The sequence below is a fragment of the Oryzias latipes genome, chromosome 4 (assembly GCF_053564925.1).
Source record: "Oryzias latipes strain Hd-rR chromosome 4, Olatipes_Hd-rR_3.1".
NCBI lineage: Eukaryota > Metazoa > Chordata > Actinopteri > Beloniformes > Adrianichthyidae > Oryzias > Oryzias latipes.
In genome coordinates, this window is record NC_136240.1 from 21,773,855 (window position 1) to 21,796,602 (window position 22,748).

Sequence of the window (22,748 nt, forward strand, 5' to 3'; positions counted from 1 at the left end):
GTTGGATTGACTCGGTACCAAATCAGTTAATGTAACTGTCTTGTTTCTAATGTTTAATCAGATCAGTTTATTGCTTATAGACCTGTTTTACGAAAGGTGGCGCAGTGGTTGGCACTCTTGCTTCACGGCAAGAAGACCCCCGGTTCAAGTCCCGGCTGGGTGACATGAAAAACAGAACGTCAATGGGGGACCTTTGTGTAGATTTTGCATGTTCTCCCTGTGCATTCGTGGGTTTTCTCCGGGATCTCTGGCTTCCTCCCACCTTCCAAAAACATGCTTCATAAGTTGATTGGCAACTCTAAATTGACCATAGGTGTGTGTGTGAGTGGATGTGTGATTGTGGACATTCTACCCTGCAACAGACTGGTGACCTGTCCAGGATGTCCCCTGCCTTCGCCCACAAGTGGCCGGGATAGGCTCCGGCAGCCCTGTGACCCCGAAAGGGAAAGTTGGTATGGAAAATGAATTAAAAAAAAAAGTCGGACACTATTTTGACATTATTTATGAAGGAAGTTTGCTGTTCCAGCTGCAGTGTCTGCAAAACAAACCCAGCTCTCACACCAACTACTGGAGAATCAAAGTCGCAAACATGCAGTTGTGGGAGGGATCTTTCCTTGTGTGTGTGCATGTGTGTGGGTGCGTGCATGTGAGTGAGTGCGGAACAGTTTAGCTGGTTGTGATTTTGAAAAACACTTTCAGTGGGCAGATGCAAATGTAATAATTTCTCTGTCACTCCTTGTGCAAGTAAAACTCTAAAAAATACGTTTTGACTCCTGACTCTCATTGAAATCCATTCTGTGTGTAAACTGGGTACAAGCTAACAGTTTTTCATCATTGTCCATATTCAGGAAAAGCTTTCTAACTAGACCCTCCGTAAAAATGAATACTAGAAGTCTAAAAAAAAGCTGTTTACTCAGAGTAAACCCTTAAAACCTCAAGCATAACTTTAGTTTAATTCAATTAATTTCAATTTTATTTATATAGCCCAATATTACAGCAATAGTCGTGTCAATGGACTTCATACCGGTAATTGGATAATTAACATGAAATCATAAAGAACATGAAGTCAAAGAATTCAATAGATACTGGCTAAACTAAACTAAACAGACTAAACTTAACTGGGCATCCCTCTCCTTAAACCCTTCTTTTCGGTAAGGAAAAAATCCTAAAAAATAGATTCCGGGGGGGAAAAAAAGAAGAAACCTCAGGGGTGCCCACATGAGGGAGGGATCCTCCCCAGGATGGACAGGCGATGTACCAGAACTCCTGAAAAAGAATGAGCTTATCTAACTTTACATCTGTATATCTGAATAGTCCAGCAAATGGGCTTCATCCAGATCAGCGGTCGGCAACCCATGGCTCCGGAGCCACATGTGGCTCTTTCATCCATCTGTTGTGGCTTCCTGTGACTTTGGAAAATAATGAGTATTTTATAATAATTAAATTTTATTTTAGTGTGTTCATTTTTCATTGCATTTCAAAGGCGCTGATGGCTCCGTACGAAGCGCGAGCCACATAAAAAACAGCTTCGTAATGAGCTCGTATTTATCGGGCGAGACCTGCAGAGCTGATAGCAGGAGGAGAAACGCGGGGCGGCTTCAATAAACACTTTGATCTTCTGCCGGGAACTTGACGTGCCGTGGGGCAGAGACCAACTCACTGATGACAGACTGAGAGTTCGCACCAGCGTTGCCAGATAGAGTCACAGTTTTCCAGCCGGAAAGTCATCTGAAAACCGCCAGACACAGCCAAAAACCGCCCAACACATCTTTTGTTGATGTTTTTTTCCGTACTGGACTGATAAAATAAAAGATTTTTCTAAATAAAAGATAGTTCTGACTAATAATAAAATGTGTACAATATTGAATATTTCTTCAGCGGGCCGCCTTCTTCCATTCATTTGCTTAACCCGCTCTATCCCCGCTATAACCTGCGTCCGGCTCTTTCATCCTTGTGCTGCGCTGGAGCGCCCCGACTACTATCGTATTTTGTGCTCTCTGTGTAGGACACACTGAGGAGCGCGGGGGAAACAAATCTCAGCTGCAGAAGATATGAACAGGTGAACGGGTAGAGAGGAAAAGCAGGTGGAGAGGCGGAGGAGGGGCTTTGGCTTCAAACTCTGTCAGAGAGATTGAAACACGGGCGTCAGATTGAGATGCAGCTTTCCCTGGGGGAGTTGAAGCAGAGACTTTCTCTGGGATGATTTTATGAATTCAAACATGGAAACATGATTACCAAGTAGAACTCTTCAAAATAATAAACCTGATCTCTCCACATTCTCCGTGTCTACCATGCATTGATAAACACATCGCTCCATGCAGCGATCAGACCAGAACCAGTAGCTCCTCCCACACGCGGTATCATCCTTTAAAGAACATAATGTGCATTTGCAGCGACGTATGCTTCAGACGATGTCCGATTGGCCAATCTACATGTCAATCAAGTCCCGTACTTCTCAGTGAGGACTTTGGTGGATTTTAAAGAAGTACTTTTTTTTTTTTTTATCTTTTCTGGACCGCGATCTACACTCATTGAAGATTGACGTAATGAGCACCTTTGAATAATATATACATGCATAATATAAATAATGACGTCAAAACGGGTTGTGGCTCCAGGTGCTTTCTTTTTTATTAGGGGCGGTCCCAAATGGCTATTTGATTAAAAAAAGTTGCCGACCCCTGATCCAGATGAAGTTGGGGGACGCGTGGGGGCGCGAGACCAGCCAGAGACAGGGTCCAAATCCAAGTACTGGAGCACGGATGAGACAACTGGAATCTGGAATGTGTTAAACATTTTTTTTCCATTGTCACCATAGAGAAGACTAAATCGGTTGCAGCTGATTCCACTCAACAATCAACTTCAGGTTGAATAATCTCTCAAAAGCAGGTCCTATTCTATTATGTCACTGAGCTTTGAGCTACATCAGTCCAGTAAACTGCTGCATAATGTGGTTAGTAGTTTGGGCTTTAACTTGTTGATGTAGTGCTTCCATTTCAAGAGGACTGTTTGAGAAAACATGTAAATTTGCTTTGTCACTTTGCAGGGTGTTGTGGATTTCCTGTCTGCTCATTGGAAGCATCAGCTGCTTTCCTCAACAAGGAGGTAAGATTTCTTTATCCAAAGCACGGGAAATGATAATTTCTAACTTGAACCATTTCTCCTCAGGCAGTGGTTTTCCTTCTCCCATGTGGCTTCCACGCTCATATTCTGGACAAGCTCCATCAAAGCCAGTCTATGAGGGAACCTCTGAGCAAGCTGGTGGTCTGGACAGTTACAGCAGTTTTCCCTGGTCTTATGGCAGCAACGCTGCTGGAGGTGATGACATTTACTAAATATAAATCACAACCAGAGATCAGATAATTGCACAAACATTTACTGACTATGGATCACAATAGTTATGTCTTCTGATGAATGCGTAAAACTAAAACGATTACTTCCAGGTCCTTCAGACAGTGGCAGCTCTGAGGCCACATGGTATACTGCAATGTCCTCTGGACAGGAACCATCCAAGCCATCCCATCAGAAACCTACAGGACAATCCAGCACTTATGGCAGCTACAGTGGCCCCTACACTGCTGGGGGAGCCCACAGTTTCTCTGGCTCTCAGCAGTACGGTGCACAGAGCAGTCAGTCTGGAGGGGCTGAGCAGGAGAGCTGGAGCTCTTCATCTGATGGCGAGGATGAGGACGAGCCCGTCTTCACCCCAGTGAGTGAGGAGGATCAGGTGTACGCTTCAAAGTCTCGTTCTCGCTACAACCAGAAGCGGCTGCTGTTCAGTCAGTTCCGCTACACCCCAACAGAACCACGGCAGCCTCAGGAGCCAGTGTTTCCACACACGGGTAAAACATCTCAACACGGCAAAGGTCCAGTCAAAGGAGGCTACTGAAGATCCCTGTGGTGATGCGACCAGAACTATGCATGCGTTTATGTAGCTGTTGGCATGCACTACTTTACTTTTCTAAGTTCCACATCCTAAACTTAAGCTGCTGCTTTTTCCTTAAGGTCAAATAAATGGTTTGAAGTCATGTTTGTCTACCAAATGTATCAATTTATTTTCTTCAAGGTCATACTTATAGAGTTAAGGCTTATTTCAGCGCTTGACCTTAATGGTGGCAGGTGCATTAGGTTCTTGAAGCAGTTCAGTTTAGCTACATCACAAATATCTGTAATATTCAACACTTCCAGAATTAAAGCTCAATGGAGCATAACTTATTACAGAGCCCAGTTACCCAGAAAACTTCAATCTGATTCATGCCAAGCACTTTCAGCCTGCTCAAAGTGGTGGTTTCAAACTGGAGTCTTGGAAGAGAGCAACTGGTGCACTAAACTAAAACACTGCCATGCATTACCAAATGTAGGGCAAACATGAAAACTTATCAGATGCAAGGTATACTTAACTAATGGTCAAGTGACCTTTTTTATTGGCATTCTACTGGGGGGGGCAGTTCACAATTGTTGGAAATGTCTTTCTGTAACCCTTGTGCTATCCTAGGCATTTCAACATTGGGAGTTGGCTCATCTAGACCCACTAGCCAGTGCGCTGAACTTTTTTTTTCTTCAATGACTGATCTTCACTGGTGTCCATAGATTACATGAAATTTATCCACTTTTTGTCATGGTAGGGAGAACACATCAATGCAAGGGTGGGGTCATCTAAGATGTCACAAGGGTTAAATGGCATTGTGCGGCGCTTCCTTTCCTTGCAGGCCCAAGGTGCTTTAGTCAGTACCATTCACACAATGGTGGCTCTGCTGCTGAACACTTGCACCAGCCTTCCACCAGAGGCAAGGTGGTGTTCAGTGTCTTGCCCAAGGGCACTTTGACACATGGGTGGGCAAGGTGGGAATTGAACCTGTAATGTTCCGATCAGATGTCGACCACAGCCACCCCACATATAGTTAGTCTTTTTTCTTTCATTTTTTTCTTTTCAGTACAGTCAAGACGTCCTTTTTTCTAGCTAATGAAAAGGCTCGGCATTTAGCCTTTCAACACAAGCACCAAAACCCATGCTGGTTTAATGTATTGAGCTTTTCCCTTTCCACGTGGTAACTTTTATCTCACAATAAAACAAGACTTGTTTGATAGTATTTGCTTTACTCCACAAATCACGTTTTTGAAGTGTATAAAGCAACACTGTAGAGTTAAACATTTTCTTTTTTTTATCCCTCAATGGAGAAATTCTCCGCATTTGACCCATCCCCCTGGGGGAGTGGTGAGCTGCAACTGAACTGTGCTCGGGAGGCAGTAGCGTTAAGGGCCTTGCCTAAGGACCTTCACTGAGTGATGTTTACTGCTCGTCATTGATATGGTAATTGCCCCCAGTACCATTGTTTCTTCCCCTCCGGGAATCGAACCCTGGATTCCTGCGCTCACCTTACCAACCGAGCTACTCATCCACAGTAAAAATTCAAGAGACCCCTTTGCAGGAGTCTTTCTTCCAAACATCATTGGGTCCAGTAAACTACATTTTTTTCCATTCCATTTCCTTGGCATACTATTTGATTTTGGTTTTTGACTTTCTGAACAATTTAAAAAAAATCGAATTTGTTTCTTTGCAGTGTAATCTGTGCTGTTAACTCTGTCCCATATGGTGTATTTCCTATTAAATCCATTCCATTTAATTCAAAATGTCAGATTTACACATTTAATGTCAGTTCTGATTTAAATTCACCTTTTGCCAGTTAACAGCACAGAGTATCCTCAGCCATTTCGTGTTCCAAATCCCCTGTGGTGCCTTAAGTATTGAATATTTTCCCACATTTTCTGCTTAGCATAAATCCTGTCTTCAGGTAAAAATTGGAACTAAAAGCTTTTCTTTGATAACATTTTGGACAAATAAGATTTGAACACAGTTTCCGTGCCTCAGTTATGGGTTATGTCCAAATATCTTCACTCTGTTCTTGTTCAGTAAAGCTGTGAAGTAATTTGACTCAATGATATTGTACTGTGCAGGGGGTTTGTAAAGGTCATGCATTTCCAGAGCATTTGCTGTCCATCCTAATGTCAAAGACTTTGACCTTTAACAACTTCTTCCATTTTGGTTAAAAAAAATCTCAGTTGAATGAGAACTTGATCCTTGCAAAGTAAACCAATCACTAAATATCAGTTTAGTATGATGGCCTATGTCCACTAGTAAATGCAGTTATTCCCTTTTTCTTAAATAAGCCCTTTCCAGTTCAGTTTTTTGGGGAACAGTAGTTATCCAAACACTTAAATCATACATACAGTGAGCTCAATAAGTATTTGATCACCATTTGATTTAGCAAGTTCTCCCACTTAGAAAACATGGAGGGGGTCTAAAATTTTCAACATAGGTGCATTTCTACAGTGAGACACAGAATCTGAAGAAACATTCAGAAATCACGAATGATTTTTTTAAAACAATTTATTTGTATATTACCGTGACAAATAAGTATTTGATCACTTGAGTTAAACAACTTTAATATTTGGCACAGAAGCCTTTGTTTACAATTAGAGAGGTCAAGCGGTTCCTGTAGTTCTTCACTAGGTTTTTACACACTACAGCAGGGATTTTGGCCCACTCCTCCATACAGATCTTCTCTAGTTCTGTCAGGATTCGGGGCTGTTGCTGAGCAACACAGAGTTTCAGCTCCCTCCAAAGATTCTCTATTGGATTTAGGTCTGGAGACTGGCTAAGCCACTCCAGAACCCTGATATGCTTCTAAAGGCCTGTTCACACCGGGACGAATTTCGCCGGCGATTTTCGCCGACGTTTAACGCCTCGTGACTAAACAAAGGGCCCCAATGAGAGTGTGCACACCGACGCGAAAAAACGCCAGGCGTTAAAGCGTCAAAAAAAAAAAACGCCTCGGGTTCGTTTTTTTTTTTCGACGCGTCGCGTCGAAATCTACTCGACCAATGAGAACGGCGCTTTTGCTCACGTGTCTGGAGCATCTGAAGTTACAGTAAAACACAACTTGGGGGCGCTCAAACACAAAACTGCCTTGCTGAGCATACATACCAGCGAAGAAGTTAGACGCCAAGTAACGTCTACACAGCCGCGAAGCAATAATGACGGACATTCTAAAACATCCCCGAACCAAGCACCAGTTGGAGCTACTGGTGCTTGAAATATTCATGTTTTCTTTGTTTGATTCTGACAAGCGTGTAAAAACTTGCTCTCTTCTTCTGAGTGAAAAGCGACTTTAAGAAGCGTAAAGTTGCGCAGCGCCACCTTGTGTACAGGAGTATTTCTGTTTTACATTAAGCGCCATCTAATGTCAGGGAATGAAATTGCATGTTCACTCCACTCATCGTCAGCGAAAATCGCCTGGGTGTGAACACAAAAAACGTGGCGAAAAACGCTGGCGAATAACGCCTGGCGAATATTCGTCCCGGTGTGTACGGGCCTTTACAGAGCCACTCCTTGGTTTTCTTGGCTGTGTGCTTTGGGTCATTGTCATGCTAAAAGACCCAGCCACGACCCATCTTCAACGCTCTGACTGAGGTAAGGAGGTTTTTGCCCAATATCTCACAATACAGAGCCCCGTTCATCCTCTCCTTAATAGAGTGCAGTCTTCCTGTCCCCTGTGCAGAAAAATATCCCCAGAGCATGATGCTTCCACCCCCGTGCTTCTCTGTATGGTGTTCGTGGGATGATGCTCCTTCTTCTTCCTCCTCCAAACACGCCGAATGGAGTTAAGGCTTAAAAGTTCTATTTTGGTCTCATCTGACCACAAGACTTTCTCCCATGGCTCCTCTGGATCATCAAGATGGTCATTGGCAAACTTCAGATGGGCCTTGACATCGGCTGACTTCAGCAGGGGAACCTTCCGTGCAATACATGATTTTAAACCATGATGTTTTAATGTATTACTTATAGTAGCCTTGGAAACGGTGGTCCCAGCTCTCTTCAGGTCATTGACCAGCTCCTCCCGTGTGGTCCTGGGCTGATTCTTCACCTTCCTTAGCATCATCGATACCCCGTGAGGTGAGATCTTGCTAGGGGCCCCAGTCCGAGGGACACCGACAGTCATCATTAGCCTCTTCCATTTTTTGACTATTGCTCCAACAGTTCTTTTCTCACCAAGCTGCTTGGCAATTGCCCTGTAGCCACTTCTAGCTTTGTGAAGGTCTACAATTTTGTTTGTGTCTTTTGACAGCTCTTTCGTTTTGCCCATGTTGGATTGTTAGACTTCTTACTGTGGGGTGCACAGGTGCCTTTATGCAAGCTAATGACCTCAAACAGGTGCCACTAATTTAGAATCATGAGCAAAGTGGAGTTGGACTATTTAAAAGCAGAACAGCAGGTCTTTGCTGGTCAGAAATCTGATAAAGTGATCAAATACTTGTCACAGTAATAAATAGTTTGTGATCTCTGAATGTTTCTTCAGATTTTGTCTCACTGTGGAAATGCACCTATGAAAATTTTAGACCATGTTTTCTAAGGAAAACCTTCTAAACCACAGGGTGATCAAATACTTTTCCTCACTATATATACACACACGCGTCCTAAAGCTGCTGAATACTTATTTGGGATTACTGGAGCCAGTTCCAGGGCAAAGGTGGGGCACAGTCTGGACAGGTCACCCAGTCCATTGCATGGCCAGCACCTAATGTCAATGCAAAAAGTTTAATCTAGTGGGGAAAGTGTCAAGTGTTTGGGAATACTTTCAAATTTAGTCTTTACTTGCAACTGTATTTCCAGTGGATTCTAAAGCACAAAATAGATGCCTTGTGCTGGCATGCAACACAAGAGCTTTGCCCAGCTGAACCAGTCTCCATAAAATTCAATTGGGGGGGGGGGAATAAAAAAAATAAGTCTCTTTTGAAGGGATGTCAATTTTAGATGACATGTCATAAGTGGGGTACATTACTGCAAAGTAAAGTTAATTCTTTAGTAAACATTGTTAATGCATGCAACTTCACGAAGAACATATGGAAACAAGGAATGATTGAATCATTTTATTTAGACTACAGAAACCACATCTCTTGTGTTAGCAGCATCACCATAGAGATCTTCAGTGGCCTCCTTTGACTGGACCTTTGCCGTGTTGAGATGTTTTACCCGTGTGTGGAAACACTGGCTCCTGAGGCTGCCGTGGTTCTGTTGGGGTGTAGCGGAACTGACTGAACAGCAGCCGCTTCTGGTTGTAGCGAGAACGAGACTTTGAAGCGTACACCTGATCCTCCTCACTCACTGGGGTGAAGACGGGCTCGTCCTCATCCTCGCCATCAGATGAAGATCCCCAGCTCTCCTGCTCAGCCCCTCCAGACTGACTGCTCTGTGCACCGTACTGCTGAGAGCCAGAGAAACTGTGGGCTCCCCCAGCAGTGTAGGGGCCACTGTAGCTGCCATAAGTGCTGGATTGTCCTGTAGGTTTCTGATGGGATGGCTTGGATGGTTCCTGTCCAGAGGACATTGCAGTATACCATGTGGCCTCAGAGCTGCCACTGTCTGAAGGACCTGGAAGTAATCATTTTAGTTTTAAGCAGTCATCAGGAAACAGATCTGCTGTGATCCATAGTCAGTAAATGTTTGCGTAATTATCTGATCTCTGGTTGTGATTTATATTTAAAAATGTTCCCACCTCCAGCAGTGTTGCTGCCGTAAGACCAGGGAAAACTGCTGTAACTGTCCAGACCACCAGCTTGCTCAGAGGTTCCCTCATAGACTGGCTTTGATGGAGCTTGTCCAGAATATGAGCGTGGAAGCCACATGGGAGAAGGAACACCACTGCCTGAGGAGAAATGGTTCCATGTTAGAAGTTTTCGTCAAAAAATCCTGTACTTTGAATAAAGAAATCTTACCTCCTTGTTGAGGAAAGCAGCTGATGCTTCCAATGAACAGACAGGAAATCCACAACACCCTGCAAAGTGACAAAGCAAATTTACATGTTTTCTCAATTCAGCAATCCTCTTGAAATGGAAGAACCATATGAACAAGTTAAAGCCCAAACTACTAACCACATTATGCAGCAGTTTACTGGACTGATGTAACTCAAAGCTCAGTGACATTTTTAGAATAGGAGCTGCTTTTAAGAGATTATTCAACCTGAAGTTGATTGTTGAGTGGAATCAGCTGCAACCGATTTAGTCTTCTCCATGGTGACAATGGAAAAAATAAATGTTTAACACAAAAAATTATTAACACAAATATTTAATTTTCTGGTTGATGGTATTAATTCATTTTTGGGGTTTTTGTTTATTGAACAAACTCCCAAATGTCATCTTAGCAGCATTATTAGCAGGAATTAGCAGAAGACAACACATTACTCCTGTGTTAGTTTCACTTCAGTGGCTCCCAGTTGAATCTAGAGTCAAGTTCAAAATCCCCCTGCAAACCTATAAGACCTTAAATCGTATATCCCCATCCTATCTATATTAAAGATCTCTACCAAAGTCTATTACCAACCAAACACAACACTTTGCTGACAACATGCTGGACTGCTTGTCGTTCCCAGAATTTCTAAAGTTGGAGGTAGAGGGAGCCAGTTTAGCTCGTGCTGGTTTATGGCGCCTTCAGTCCGTGACACCAGGGTTCAAATCCGGGCTGCTCCATATTCCCTTATCTACTCCTGTGCAGGTCGCAAGCCTGGACATATTGAGAGGGTTGCGTCAGGAAGGGTATCCAGCGTAAAACGTTGCCAGGTTTACCATGCAACTCGTTCACATGAGGAAGGATGATTCGCTGTGGCAACCTCTGGTGGGAAAAGCCAAAAGAGAATGATGACAGTTGGAGGTAGAGCCTTTAGCCACCCAGCCCTTGTCTTATGGAGTAAGCTCTCAGCTCATGTTAGAGAGGCAGACACCGTTTCTATATTCAAAGTTAGGCTTAAAACATTCTTTTTGGACAGGCTTGTTGCCAGACTAGCTAATAATCAGAGAATATTGAACTTACTATTAAGATGTTTGAATTAAACTCAATAACAAGAAAAATTAGCTGTTTGTAGGCTTCTAGACGTTTGAAACTGGGAGAAAGTATGGTGCACCAGGGTCCTGTCCTCTATCCTCACCTACTTCTCCTCTGCTGTCCTCTAATCTTGATCATTTATTCATCATTTGGTCCTCCATGCCTCCGTTTGGTGCAGTGCAATTCATGCATTGTCCCCCTTTCCCACTCCCCTCCAGGGGAGATGTAGGCAAACGCTCAACTGCAGCGAGACTGAAGGAGAACAGGAAATTGGAGTTGTCCTTAACATTCAATTTAGTATTAATATGCCTCTCCTCTTTAGTATGATCTGTGTTATTATATCTTTTATATTTATTTTAATGTTTTGTGATGTATGTACCGGTACATTTTTTTCATCAATAGGTATTTTAAATATTTTAATTGATCACTCAACTACAAAAACCGTCAGGACACGTTTCCCATAATGCATTGTTTTGTAGTCATTCGGACGGCTTGCAGTCAGTGGAGTACTAAATTTGCAGCTGCATTAGCTTAGGTAGGTGCCTTGCTCCCGCCCCTCACTCGTGATATTTATACGATGATTGAGAGGCGATGTTGGAGCAATAACATACGTCACACACCAGGTGATCTGCGCAACGTTGCGTCCACCTGGGTGATCTCAAACACGCTTATTGCCCATCTTGGCTGCACATATTTGGTGTTGCAAGCATGACTTTCCATCCATTTTTGAGCCTTTCTCTGATCTCAGGTATTGGTATCGAATGTTCTGATCTTCAGTGAACACCGCCCGTTCTTTTACAAACCACATTTTGAATTCAATATGAAATTAAAGCTACAAGTAGCATTTATCGGGCCCGAGCACGTGCCACCGCCTGGCACGAGCGACCGCCCCGTGAGCAACGCCCTGCTCGAGCCATTCTCATTGTTTTTTCTTGTCCATTCTGGAGCTCCAAGCTAATGTTAATATGACAGCAGCCTGTGGGGGGGGGGGGGGGGGGGGGGTAGACTGCAATCTGTTGCCTTAAAGGACAAAGACTTATGCATATAGCATTAAAAAAATTCTTAAATCTAAGCCTCGTTTAGGCCTGCTCATTTTCTCATCAAGTAGAAGAAGGTTTTATCAGATTAAGAAACAAGCAATGATAATTGCTATCACTGTCCCTAAGGATGAGAACAATAGAACTCATTCAATTTCCACTACAATGTCTAGATGAGTGTCAGCTATGTCTGATAACTTGGCCAATTAGCTGGACCGGGATCTTGCAAAGTGCAGGTGGTTAACGTCCAGTGTGATGAGTCTGTGGACGGCAACAGTACAGCATAGCTTTTGGTTTCCACAAGAGAAGAACTCCTGACACATCTGCCCTAACAGACAACTACAAGAGGAGTTGAAATGTATAACATGGTGAAGGAGTTTTTGTGCAGAAAAAGGTACCATTAGAAAAGCTGGTAGCCATACCTTCAGACGGGGCTCCTGCTATGATTGACCGACAAACAGGTTTCATCACTCACTGTAAAGCTGACCCAGACTTTCCAAAATGTCTGCATTACTGCTGCGTCATTCACCAGTAGGCCTTATGTGCAGAAGTGATTGGCTCTGGACACATAATGACTCCTATTGTGAAAAGCATAAAAAACCTCAGCTGCAAAGCAAAACAGAACAGGATTTTAAAGGTGCTATTGGTGGAGATATCTGCTGAATATGGTGAATATGAATATGGTGAATCTGAACTTGTATTCTTGACTGACATTACTGGAAAACTAAACCACTTGATCTGCGAGCTGCAAGACATTGGCAAAACTATATTTTTTTATTGACCAGCCTGCCTGAGCCAGTGTTTTTCTTGTAGGGATCTTTTCTGCCAGGGCTTGCCGGCTTGGTCAGTGGATGTTGCTGCAGTTGTCTCCCTTGCTGGGACAGCTGGAGTTAAACATAGCAGCCTCATGGCTGTGAAGTGGACCCCGTTGCTGTCCCAGTCTGGATGGGCACTGTGGTGATGTTCCAATGTTCAGGCTGGCTCCTGGTATGAAGAGATTCCCAATTACCATTTCCTAACCGCAGAGCCAAGGATGTGTTTACATGTTTAGGTCAAAAATGTGATGAACAGCTTCATGTTGTCTATTGATGTAAGTTTAAACCTAAACATGCCACCCTGTTACTATTCCAGTTGATGTGGTTCTCCATCTGTGTCTAGTTGATAAAAAGCATTTTTTTATATTTAGAGCTCTAAGCAAACAAACAGTTGTCTATATAAGAGCTTTTACAATTGTGCACTTTTAGCAGGTCTCCGAATACATGTGACCAATGTATAATGGATTTTCACAGACTTTGTTTAAAACTGAAGGTGACAGAGACTTTGGAGAAGTGGCTACATTATTCTGGACTTCTTTGTTTCATCCACAGAAGAGTAAAATATGTGATTGATTTTGAAAAGCTGCTGAAAAATGTATCTTTTTAAAATTGCAATTCCTAATTTGGGTTTTACATTTTGTGTTCCATTTTTTGTGATTTTATTAGAAAGATTTGTTATTTCTTTGGTGTTTAAAGGTGGTGCATATTGTATATATGCAATCTTCTTAGAGACATTTGCTATATGTTGTGTTTGTTGTCGTTGTAGTTTAATTTCATTGGATGTATAGAAAGGAAATGAAAAGAAGTTGCAGCATTGATTAAAAAAGCATAAAAGAGACATTTACTGTCTGATGTTACATCTGTAGGAGTGTACTGAGGCTGGGTTTTGTTTTGGAGCACATTCATATGTTTTGTTTGTAAAAAAAAAAAAGATAAAATATAAAGTTAATTGTATTTTGGATGAATAAAAAAGCAATGATTAGTGCTACGGATGACGGAAATTGCTGTATTTTAGTGTTGAACTAGGCTTTCTAACTGTTCTACTTTCTGTCTGCCACTCCTGGCTAATTTACATGTGAGCACACAGCCGGGGGTTGGGGGGGGGCTAACTCCACTCCTGCAGCAGGGGAGACTGATGAAAAGCTTGAGGATGTAAGATTGAATAAATAAAATCCTAGAGTTGACCAGTTCATTTTATAAATGTAAATATTTTTTATTTTGGTGCTGATAAACTAAACAGAAGTTATAATAAAAATATTTGCTTAAGTCAAAATGTCCAAAAATTTGCTTTCAGCACAATAGGGTGATTAAGGTGGTTAAATGTTTCTCGTACGTATAGTGCTGCTTCTCAAACGTGGGGCTTTGTAAGACGCATCTAATTCTGAAATCTCAGCTTCCTGAGACAAACGGCTGATTTCCTATCAAGCTTTTTCTATGACTGCAACACAATCGACCACTTCCTGTTTGGCAGTGCCTTACGCAGGCACCGTCAGATGTGCAGCCATGAAACTTTAGATGATGAGAGAGGACCCTTCTGAGTATCTCCAGTTTTAATTTCATGCACATCAGACAAAGCGCAGAGGAAATACAGGGCAGAACGTGCCCTATGCAATAACTAGGAGGCGCTATAGAGCTCGTCCAAAGTTGTCATATCCATGGGTTCAGAATGGAAGCTTCATCATATCCGTTGAAATTCAGTAAGATTGGACAAGGAATGTGCACGTGAGAGCAACATTTGTGCATGGCGAGACGCCCAACTTTGCCGCTCTGTCACGACCACACCCCTGCGTTGAAAGATATGGTTTTTTATCAGAATAAACTTCAATTGCTTTTCAACAGGTGGACGTCATTTTGAGGTGTGTTTGCTCATCCTACTTGGAGCATTGATGCTCCAAGTAAAACATGTCATTTCCTGTTGCCAACAGGTGGCGCTACACCTGTTTCGGATATTTCCACTGCAGATGTGTTCAGAGTCAGACTACAATCATGCACAACAAATTTGGATCAGATTAGAATATTTATGGCTGAGTAATGGCCATTTTTCTTTTCATGGCGTGATTTCGAAATGACCTCAAATTTTGACGCGCCGCCACGTTCACAAACAACCGTAAAAACTTTAAAGCTTCGCAATTTAGGATCGGACATGTGTTTAGTTTACAAAACCAAAGTTTGGAGTCATTGTTCAAAAATCTCTAGGAGGAGTTCGTTCTAGAACGAGGCCTGCAAATGACCAAAATTCAGCAAAAATGACATATTGACACCAATATAGCAGACTTCCTGTGCAACTGACAGCTTGGTACCACGAGACTTTTTTGTAGGTCTCCATCTGATGAACATGTCCTGTAAAAATCAAGCTTGTATGTTAAAGAACATGGCGGGGCTCTCAAAAACAAACATGGTAGGTGGCGCTATTGAGCCGTTTTTGTTCACCCATGCAAGTGCTGTATATCTAAGTTGGAAATATGTAAGAGGCATCTCATTCTGAAATCTCAGCCTTGTGATACAAACGGCTGATTTTTTATGAATTTTTAATTATCTGACTGCAACGCAATCAACCACTTCCTGTTTGGTGGTGGCTTGCGAAGGCACCGTCAGGTGTACACCCATGAAACTTTAGACGATGAGAGAAGACCCTTGTGAGTATCTCCTGTTGTAATTTTATGAATGTCGGACAAAGCACAGAGAAAAGATAGGTCAGAATGTGACATAAAATGTATTTGTCAATATCTAGGTGGCGCTATGGAGCTCGTCCAAGATTGTCATATCCATGGGTTCAGAATGGAAGCCTCATCACCTCTATTGAATTTCAGTGAGATTGGACAAGGAATGTGCACGTGAGAGCAACTTTTGTGTGCATGGCGAGACGCCCAACTTCGCCGCTCTGTCACGACCACACCCCTGCATTGAAAGTTATGGCTTTTTATCAGAGTAAACTTCAATGGCTTTTTAACAGGTGGACATCATTTTGAGGTGTGTCGGCTCATCCTACTTGGAGCAGTGATGCTCCAAGTAAAACATGTCATTTCCTTTTGCCAGCAGGTGGCGCTACACCTGTTCTGGATTTTTCCACTTCTGATGTGGTCAAAGTCAGACTACAATCATGCATATCAATTTTGGATCAGATTGGATTTTGCATGGCTGAGTAATGGCCATTTTTCTTTTCATGGCGTGTTTTCAAAATGACCTCCATTTTCGGCGCGCCGCCACGGTTACAAACAACCGTAAAAACTTAAAAGCTTCGCAATTTAACATCGGACATGTGTCTAGTTTACAAAACCAAAGTTTGGAGTCATTACTCCAAAATCTCTAGGAGGAGTTCGTTCTAGAGCGAGGCCTGCAAATGTCCAAAATGAAGCAAAAATGACATATTGACCTCAATATATCAGACTTCCTGTGCGAGTGACAGGTGGGTCCTTTCAGACTTTTTTGTAGGTCTCCATCTGAAGAACATGCCCTTTAAAAATCAAGCTTGTACGTTGAAGCCTATGCGGGGCGTCGGGACAAAAGTCACTGTAGGTGGCGCTATCGAGCCGTTTTTGTGCGCCCATGCCAATCTCCTACAAAATACGAAATTTTTCGCGACTCTTGATGTGTGTGCCAAATTTGGTGAGTTTTGGGGTATGTTAAAGGCCTCAAAAAGGCGAATCTTCCGGTAGAATAATAATAATAATAATAATTAAAGCTACAAGTAGCATTTAGCGGGCCCGAGCACGTGCGACCGCCTGGCATGGGCGACCGCCCCAAGAACAACGCCCTGCTCGAACCGTTTGGCTTCAGTCTTCCTTCTGGTTTCTGGAGCTGCAAGCTACATTTAACATGATTGACACAACTGCCCTAACAGACAACTACAAGAGGAGTTTTAATGTATAACACGGTGAAGGAGTTTTTGTGCAGAAAAAGGTACCATTAGAAAAGTTGGTAGCCATACCTGCAGACGGGGCTCCTGCTATGATCAATAGACAAACAGGTTTCATCACTCACTGTAAAGCTGACCCAGACTTTCCAAAATGTCTGCATTACTGCTGCTTCATTCACCAGCAGGCCTTATGTGCAGAAGTGATTGGCTCTGGACACATAATGACTCCTATTGTGAAAATCATAAAAAACCTCAGCTGCAAAGCAAAACAGCACAGGATTTTCAAGGTGCTATTAGAGATGTCTGCTGAATATGGTGAGTATGAATAAGAATATGGTAAATTTGAACTTGCAGTTTTGACTGACATTACTGGAAAACTAAATCACTTTTACTGTGATCTGCAAGGCAATGGCAAAACTATATATTTTTTTGGAACAGACTGCAGTGTTTCTTGTGCGGATTTTTTCTGCCAGGGCTTGTCGGCTTGGTCTGTGGTTGTTGCCCTTTCTGGGGAAGCTGGAGTTTAACTTTGCAGCCTCACGGCTGTGAAGTGGACCCCGTTGATGTTCTAGTCTGGGTGGGTGCGGTGGGGATTCTCCTATGGCGAGATTTATAGAAATTTCTCTGATTAAAAAAGTTAATTCATGAAGACATATATTCACTGACATTAAAAAAATGTTTATGTGACCTCAGAACACGGACATTGTAGGGAATCGAACCCCATCCCAGTAACTGGGAGTACCATTACCAATGTCTTTTGCTTTTTTGAAGTCACATGGCAAGGAAAGCAAAACCTGCATCATGAATAACTAGGCCATAGGAATGCAATAGATACATAAATTTCAATTACTTTCTGAAGTACTTTTTGAGTACTTGGAATATGTTTGTAAATCAGATGGTTTGAAATTTAGAAATATGCAAAAAAAGGATTTTGATTCTTTACTCAATTGCTAACTACAGAAAAAAATGTAAATTTGTAATGCCTTATATGTATTCATGATGCAGGAAAAGAAACCATATTTCCATAAAGTCAGAGGATTGTGACTTAACAGAGATAAAGATGTCACCATCTCTCCCCGTCTCCTTCGCCACAACAACTGACACCAGCATGTATTTAGTTAAACATTTGACGTTTTAATTTAAGTCAGACGTTGTGACTCAACAGAGATAAAGATGTCACCATCTCTCCCCGTCTCCTTCGCCACAACAACTGACACCAGCATGTATTTGGTTAAACATTTGACGTTTTATATCAAGTCAGACGTTTGTGACTTAAAAGAGATAAAGATGTCGCCATCTCTCCCCTTCTCCTTCGCCACAACAACTGACACCAGCATGTATTGAGTTCAACATTTGACGTTTTATATTAAGTCAGACGTTTGTGACTTAAAAGAGATAAAGATGTCGCCATCTCTCCCCGTCTCCTTCGCCACAACAACTGACACCAGCATGTATTTGGTTAAACATTTGACGTTTTAATTTAAGTCAGACGTTGTGACTTAACAGAGATAAAGATGTCACCATCTCTCCCCGTCTCCTTCGCCACAACAACTGACACCAGCATGTATTTGGTTAAACATTTGACGTTTTATATTAAGTCAGACGTTAGTGACTTAAAAGAGATAAAGATGTCGCCATCTCTCCCTTTCTCCTTCGCCACAACAACTGACACCAGCATGTATTGAGTTCAACATTTGACGTTTTATATTAAGTCAGACATTTGTGACTTAAAAGAGATAAAGATGTCGCCATCTCTCCCTTTCTCCTTTGCCACAATCATCAACAGTCACTTACATGTGTAAAACGACAAAGAACCCCATCATGATCACTAAAGTATGTTTGTACAACTGTACATTCGACTTTATAGTTTGTTGTTTTTAAGTACACATGATCGATTATCGTATTTTTTAACGTTGTGTTTTCAGAAACCAGTTGAATGAAACCTTTATGTGCCATGAAATCAGTTATTGTCTTAGAGTTTACTAAGTTTTCATTAAAATCACCCATTATAGCAATGGTATCACCCAGGGGCTCCAAAAGATCAACTAATTTCTTAAGGTTCTCTCTAAATAATGAAATGGCATATGATGGTGGACGATACAGAACTGCCACGACTATGTTTGATGTAATAAATCTGTGCACTAAACATTCAATATCTACATTTTGTATCTCTACATGTTCAAACAGGATATTTTCAACGGTGTACATTCCAACACCACCATGTTTTAAGCCTTTAATCACATTCAGTCTAGGATCTACTCCACTATAAGACAGTGAGCGTGGCATACTATAAAAATTATACCCACTGATGTTCAATGCATCAGTTAAAGGTGCATTTGGAAGCCATGTTTCAGTTACAGCTATGCAGTTAACATGTAACTGTTTTGTGCACAAAGCTAAGTCCTTTACATGCCACTGTAAATTTTGCACATTCATGAGGAAAATGCTGAATTCACATGAACTAGAAGTGAGATTTTCTTTATTTATCAGATATTGAGGCATGTTTGCCACATATTCAGAAACTGTTTTGTTACAGTAAATGGCCTGTTCCTTAAAATCTTGAATAATTAAACCAGACAAACTTGTTACGCGGCTTAATGCAACATAAGCCTGCCCAGGAGCAAAAGTTTTTTTCAAAGACACAACAACATTATCAATGGTAAGACCCTGAACTTTATGAACAGTACAAGCCCAAGCAAGTTTTAGAGGAAACTGACGTCTCAGACCACCTCTTCCTGTGACTCGTTCCTCTTCTGGAACAATGGCTACAGAACCTGAGACAAGCCCTGGATGATTTTCATACTGTTTCTTCCGTTGTCTTCCAATGTCTTTATTATCAAAATTCACAAAAACAATTTGTGGAAAGTCAGAGTTTCTATAGACAATATCAGTCACAATTCCACATGCACCATTGACAAGACCATCTGCCACATCAACATTTTTACAGAGCATGACACGTGCATTCTTCCCCAAAAGAAGTCTTTCTGCTAGACAAGTATTGTTAGCATTTGAATGATTACCACTTAGTAACACTTGTCTACCTGTTTCCTTACAATTTACATAATCTTGAGCTTTAATAGTTACATACTCTGGACAGGATGAGTGTAGATGGGTTAAATTATGTTGATTTACTTGACCATTAGTTGGGAAAATATGTAAAGCAGAGCTGCCTTCTCCCGTTTCACGTGACTTCAATTGTTGGATATCACTTTTTAACATTTCAGTACCTTTGCATCGTGTCCTAACTCTGCCGAGTAATTTGGCAAATTCCTGATCTTTTTGGCGTACAATGGTTTCTAGGCAAACAATTTCAAACACACCACACCAAAGATCCATACCCACATTTTCTACATACAATGGTTTTCCTCTCACTGGAGGTAATTGAAAGAAATCCCCAACTGCAATAATACAAACATTTCCAAACAATGCAGAGTTACCAGTTTGCTTTATTTGCCTCAGACGCCCATGAATATATGCTAATAAATTATGATCTACCATGGATATTTCATCAATTATCAAAATCTGTAAACTGCTGTAAATGGCACGTAAAGAATTTAATTTTTCCTCACCCAGTGGTGTGTAAGGTAAGCGGACATCTTTACCAATACAAAAAGTGTTGTGTATAGTACTTGCTTGTACATTAAACGCAGCAATTCCTGTGGGAGCCGTCAACAAAACACAGATGTCATCTACATGACGACAAAGAGGAGACAATAGTCTATTTGATTCATATTTTATTGCTTTAATTAGGTGAGTTTTACCAGTCCCTGCACCTCCTGTTATGAACAGGTGGAATGGTTCTGGCTTTTTTCCCAAAACCTTTTCCACACACCATTTTCTCACTTGGTAAAAAATATCCATCTGAATTTCATTTAAAGAGCGAATTAAAGCCAAGCCATCACTACGAGGCATTTTTGTGTTATTCAGTTGAAAGAAATGGCTATGTTGAGCAGAAACTCTTAAATCAGGAATATCAAATTCCTGTTCATCATCGACACTTTTTTGGTTCTGCAACAACTCTTGACACTCAAGTCTTTCCAATTCTTGCTCAGGGCATAATTCACACCAGGCATCTTCAACTACACCAGCATTATCTATCCCTTGCTGAGCATTAACCAATTTATCACCATCAATTTCAAATTTACTTCTGTTTAATGTTACCACGGACTTTACCAACTGCAGACCTGAATTACCAAGTCTTATCGTGCCCTTATGAAAAAAGTCTTGATACGTTTCAAAACCTTGAGGTTTCAGCTGGCTATCGCTGTAGTATGGCAAAAACAACTGCAGATTGCTTTGATAAAACAATTCAGGCTGTTTTGTTTCAGAGAACTTAACGTAACGTACAACAGCAGGTTGTGTGCGGGTTCTTTTTACAACATATCCAGTGTTGTTGTTCAACTTTATTCGCTTAGCAGCACTTTCATTTTTTGACAACACACGAAATTCGGAAGCAAATACTGCTAAACACATTGAAGGAAAATCATCACTCTTAGGTCTGTTCTTATATCTATCCACAATGTTTGTCATCCACATATCATCTGTGCTAACAGAATGCTTTGATGCTTTTTCTTTAAGTACTTTTAACGGTAAACTCATTTTAACAGTATTTTCACCAACAGGAAGAAACACAACTTTCCGAGAGCACTCTTTCAAATGTGCATTTGTCAGTCTATAAACACTTTCTTGAGCAGATACATCTCTGTTGTGCAAATATGTACTGCCTAATGTTTTTAGACTCTCTTTGGCAGAAGCATTTCCATCCCTGCATGCTTCCTTTTGTGCACACTGCAATAATAAACCCATTTCCTTCTCTGATTTAGAGATGTAAGAAATGATGTACACAACACATGCGTATGCGTCGACAACAAACTGTATATCCATATTAGCATTCCAGCATTTTAACAGTGGCTTGCTATATTGATTAATCCAAACTTCTTTAAGTTGACGTTTCAGCACAACATGGGTTTTCCGAGCACAACAGTTATATGCAGTTTCAAATGTGCTTTGGTTTAACCCAACAGATTCAAACAAATCCTCAACATTGTCATAAGTTGGCCCATCAGTTGAGAGAGCAGCTTTAATGTGTGCAATCAATGCAGAAGCCTCTTTTTTCTTCAATTGCGGTGTCTGTGCATTTTCTTTACAGTTGCAAGACTCTTTCTGTGATAACACACATTGACAAGACTGTGTCTCTTCAGCACTTGTGCTACGTGATATGAATGTACGCGCAGAAGGTGGTCTAGGAAAATTAAAACGACACACAGTTCCTTTTTTTTTACATGTTTTCGCATGTGTTTCAGAGTGTTTTTGCACAGATGTTACAATTTCCAGTAAGTCAATATTTGATGGTAACTCACAAGTCACATAACGATCAATAAATGCAATCACTTCAGCATCTGTATTTCTGTCAATTACAGGTGCATCCTCTATCCAAAACAGGCAATGAAGATGTGGTGAGCCTCGTTGCTGAAACTCCACCCTATAAAAATAATCCTTAATTTTTCCTATAGGACATGCAGGCGACATAAGAACCTCTTTCAGAAAACAATGCCAACGAAAATCAAACATCCGAGCAGCAGTGACAGGATTACGACGCAAAAGCTCACATCTGTCTGCCCATTCCAACTGCTCCACAGTTTCAGTTCTACCTTCGTGCTTCAGAATGCAGGAAAGTAAATTCTTCCAACGCATATCAGCTGAAGAAAATGAACAGAACCATGTGGGGATTCCAAGCTGCCTCACACAAGCCATGAGGTCTTTCTGGGCCGCCTGCCAAAAAGCTGGCGTACCTCTAATTGGTTTTAAAAATCGGTACCCATCATCAAATTCCAACATCCTTTTAATAGAATCATCACTTTTCAACAACTCTCCAGTAACTACTCGTTTATTTTTAAAATTATACTTACCTTTTCTTACTGCAATCGAAACATTTGAAACGACCTTTTCTAATTCTGTCATATATTGGGCAAAAAAAATATATTCCACATTTTGTGCAAAACGACAATCAGCATTAAGAATCCTGTTGTTAAAATATCGTGATAGAGTTAAAGGATGTTGTCTTCCATCATGATATGTTGGTCCACCCTTAGGAAACAACACAGGAAAACACTTAGCCTCATTTGTAATATCGGACAACAACTTCACCGGACTATTGCCTTCAGCGG

At 41.4% G+C, this 22,748-nt stretch overlaps 2 protein-coding genes across 3 annotated transcripts; one reads left to right on the forward strand and one right to left on the reverse strand.

Moving 5' to 3' along the window:
* The first annotated feature begins 2,814 nt into the window (after positions 1-2,814).
* On the forward strand, positions 2,815-4,025 carry LOC101165695 (uncharacterized). The gene is made up of 4 exons (XM_004085459.5): positions 2,815-2,950; positions 3,044-3,102; positions 3,166-3,315; positions 3,441-4,025. Exons 1-4 carry the CDS (start codon positions 2,946-2,948, stop codon positions 3,884-3,886), a joined length of 660 nt encoding a protein of 219 aa, XP_004085507.1. The 5' UTR covers positions 2,815-2,945; the 3' UTR covers positions 3,887-4,025.
* A 4,885-nt stretch (positions 4,026-8,910) lies between these two features.
* Positions 8,911-10,044, reverse strand: LOC101165449 (uncharacterized). 2 transcript variants are annotated; one of them, XM_004085458.5, is made up of 4 exons: positions 9,928-10,044; positions 9,772-9,830; positions 9,552-9,701; positions 8,911-9,427 (listed from the first exon to the last, which is right to left on the reverse strand). In XM_004085458.5, the coding sequence occupies exons 1-4, from the start codon at positions 9,930-9,932 to the stop codon at positions 8,982-8,984; spliced, it is 660 nt and encodes a 219-aa protein (XP_004085506.1). In that variant the 5' UTR covers positions 9,933-10,044; the 3' UTR covers positions 8,911-8,981. The 2 variants fall into 2 exon arrangements, with proteins under 2 accessions (XP_004085506.1, XP_078802235.1); XM_078946109.1 differs by having other exon boundaries at positions 9,552-9,693; positions 9,770-9,830.
* Between the last annotated feature and the right edge of the window lie 12,704 nt (positions 10,045-22,748).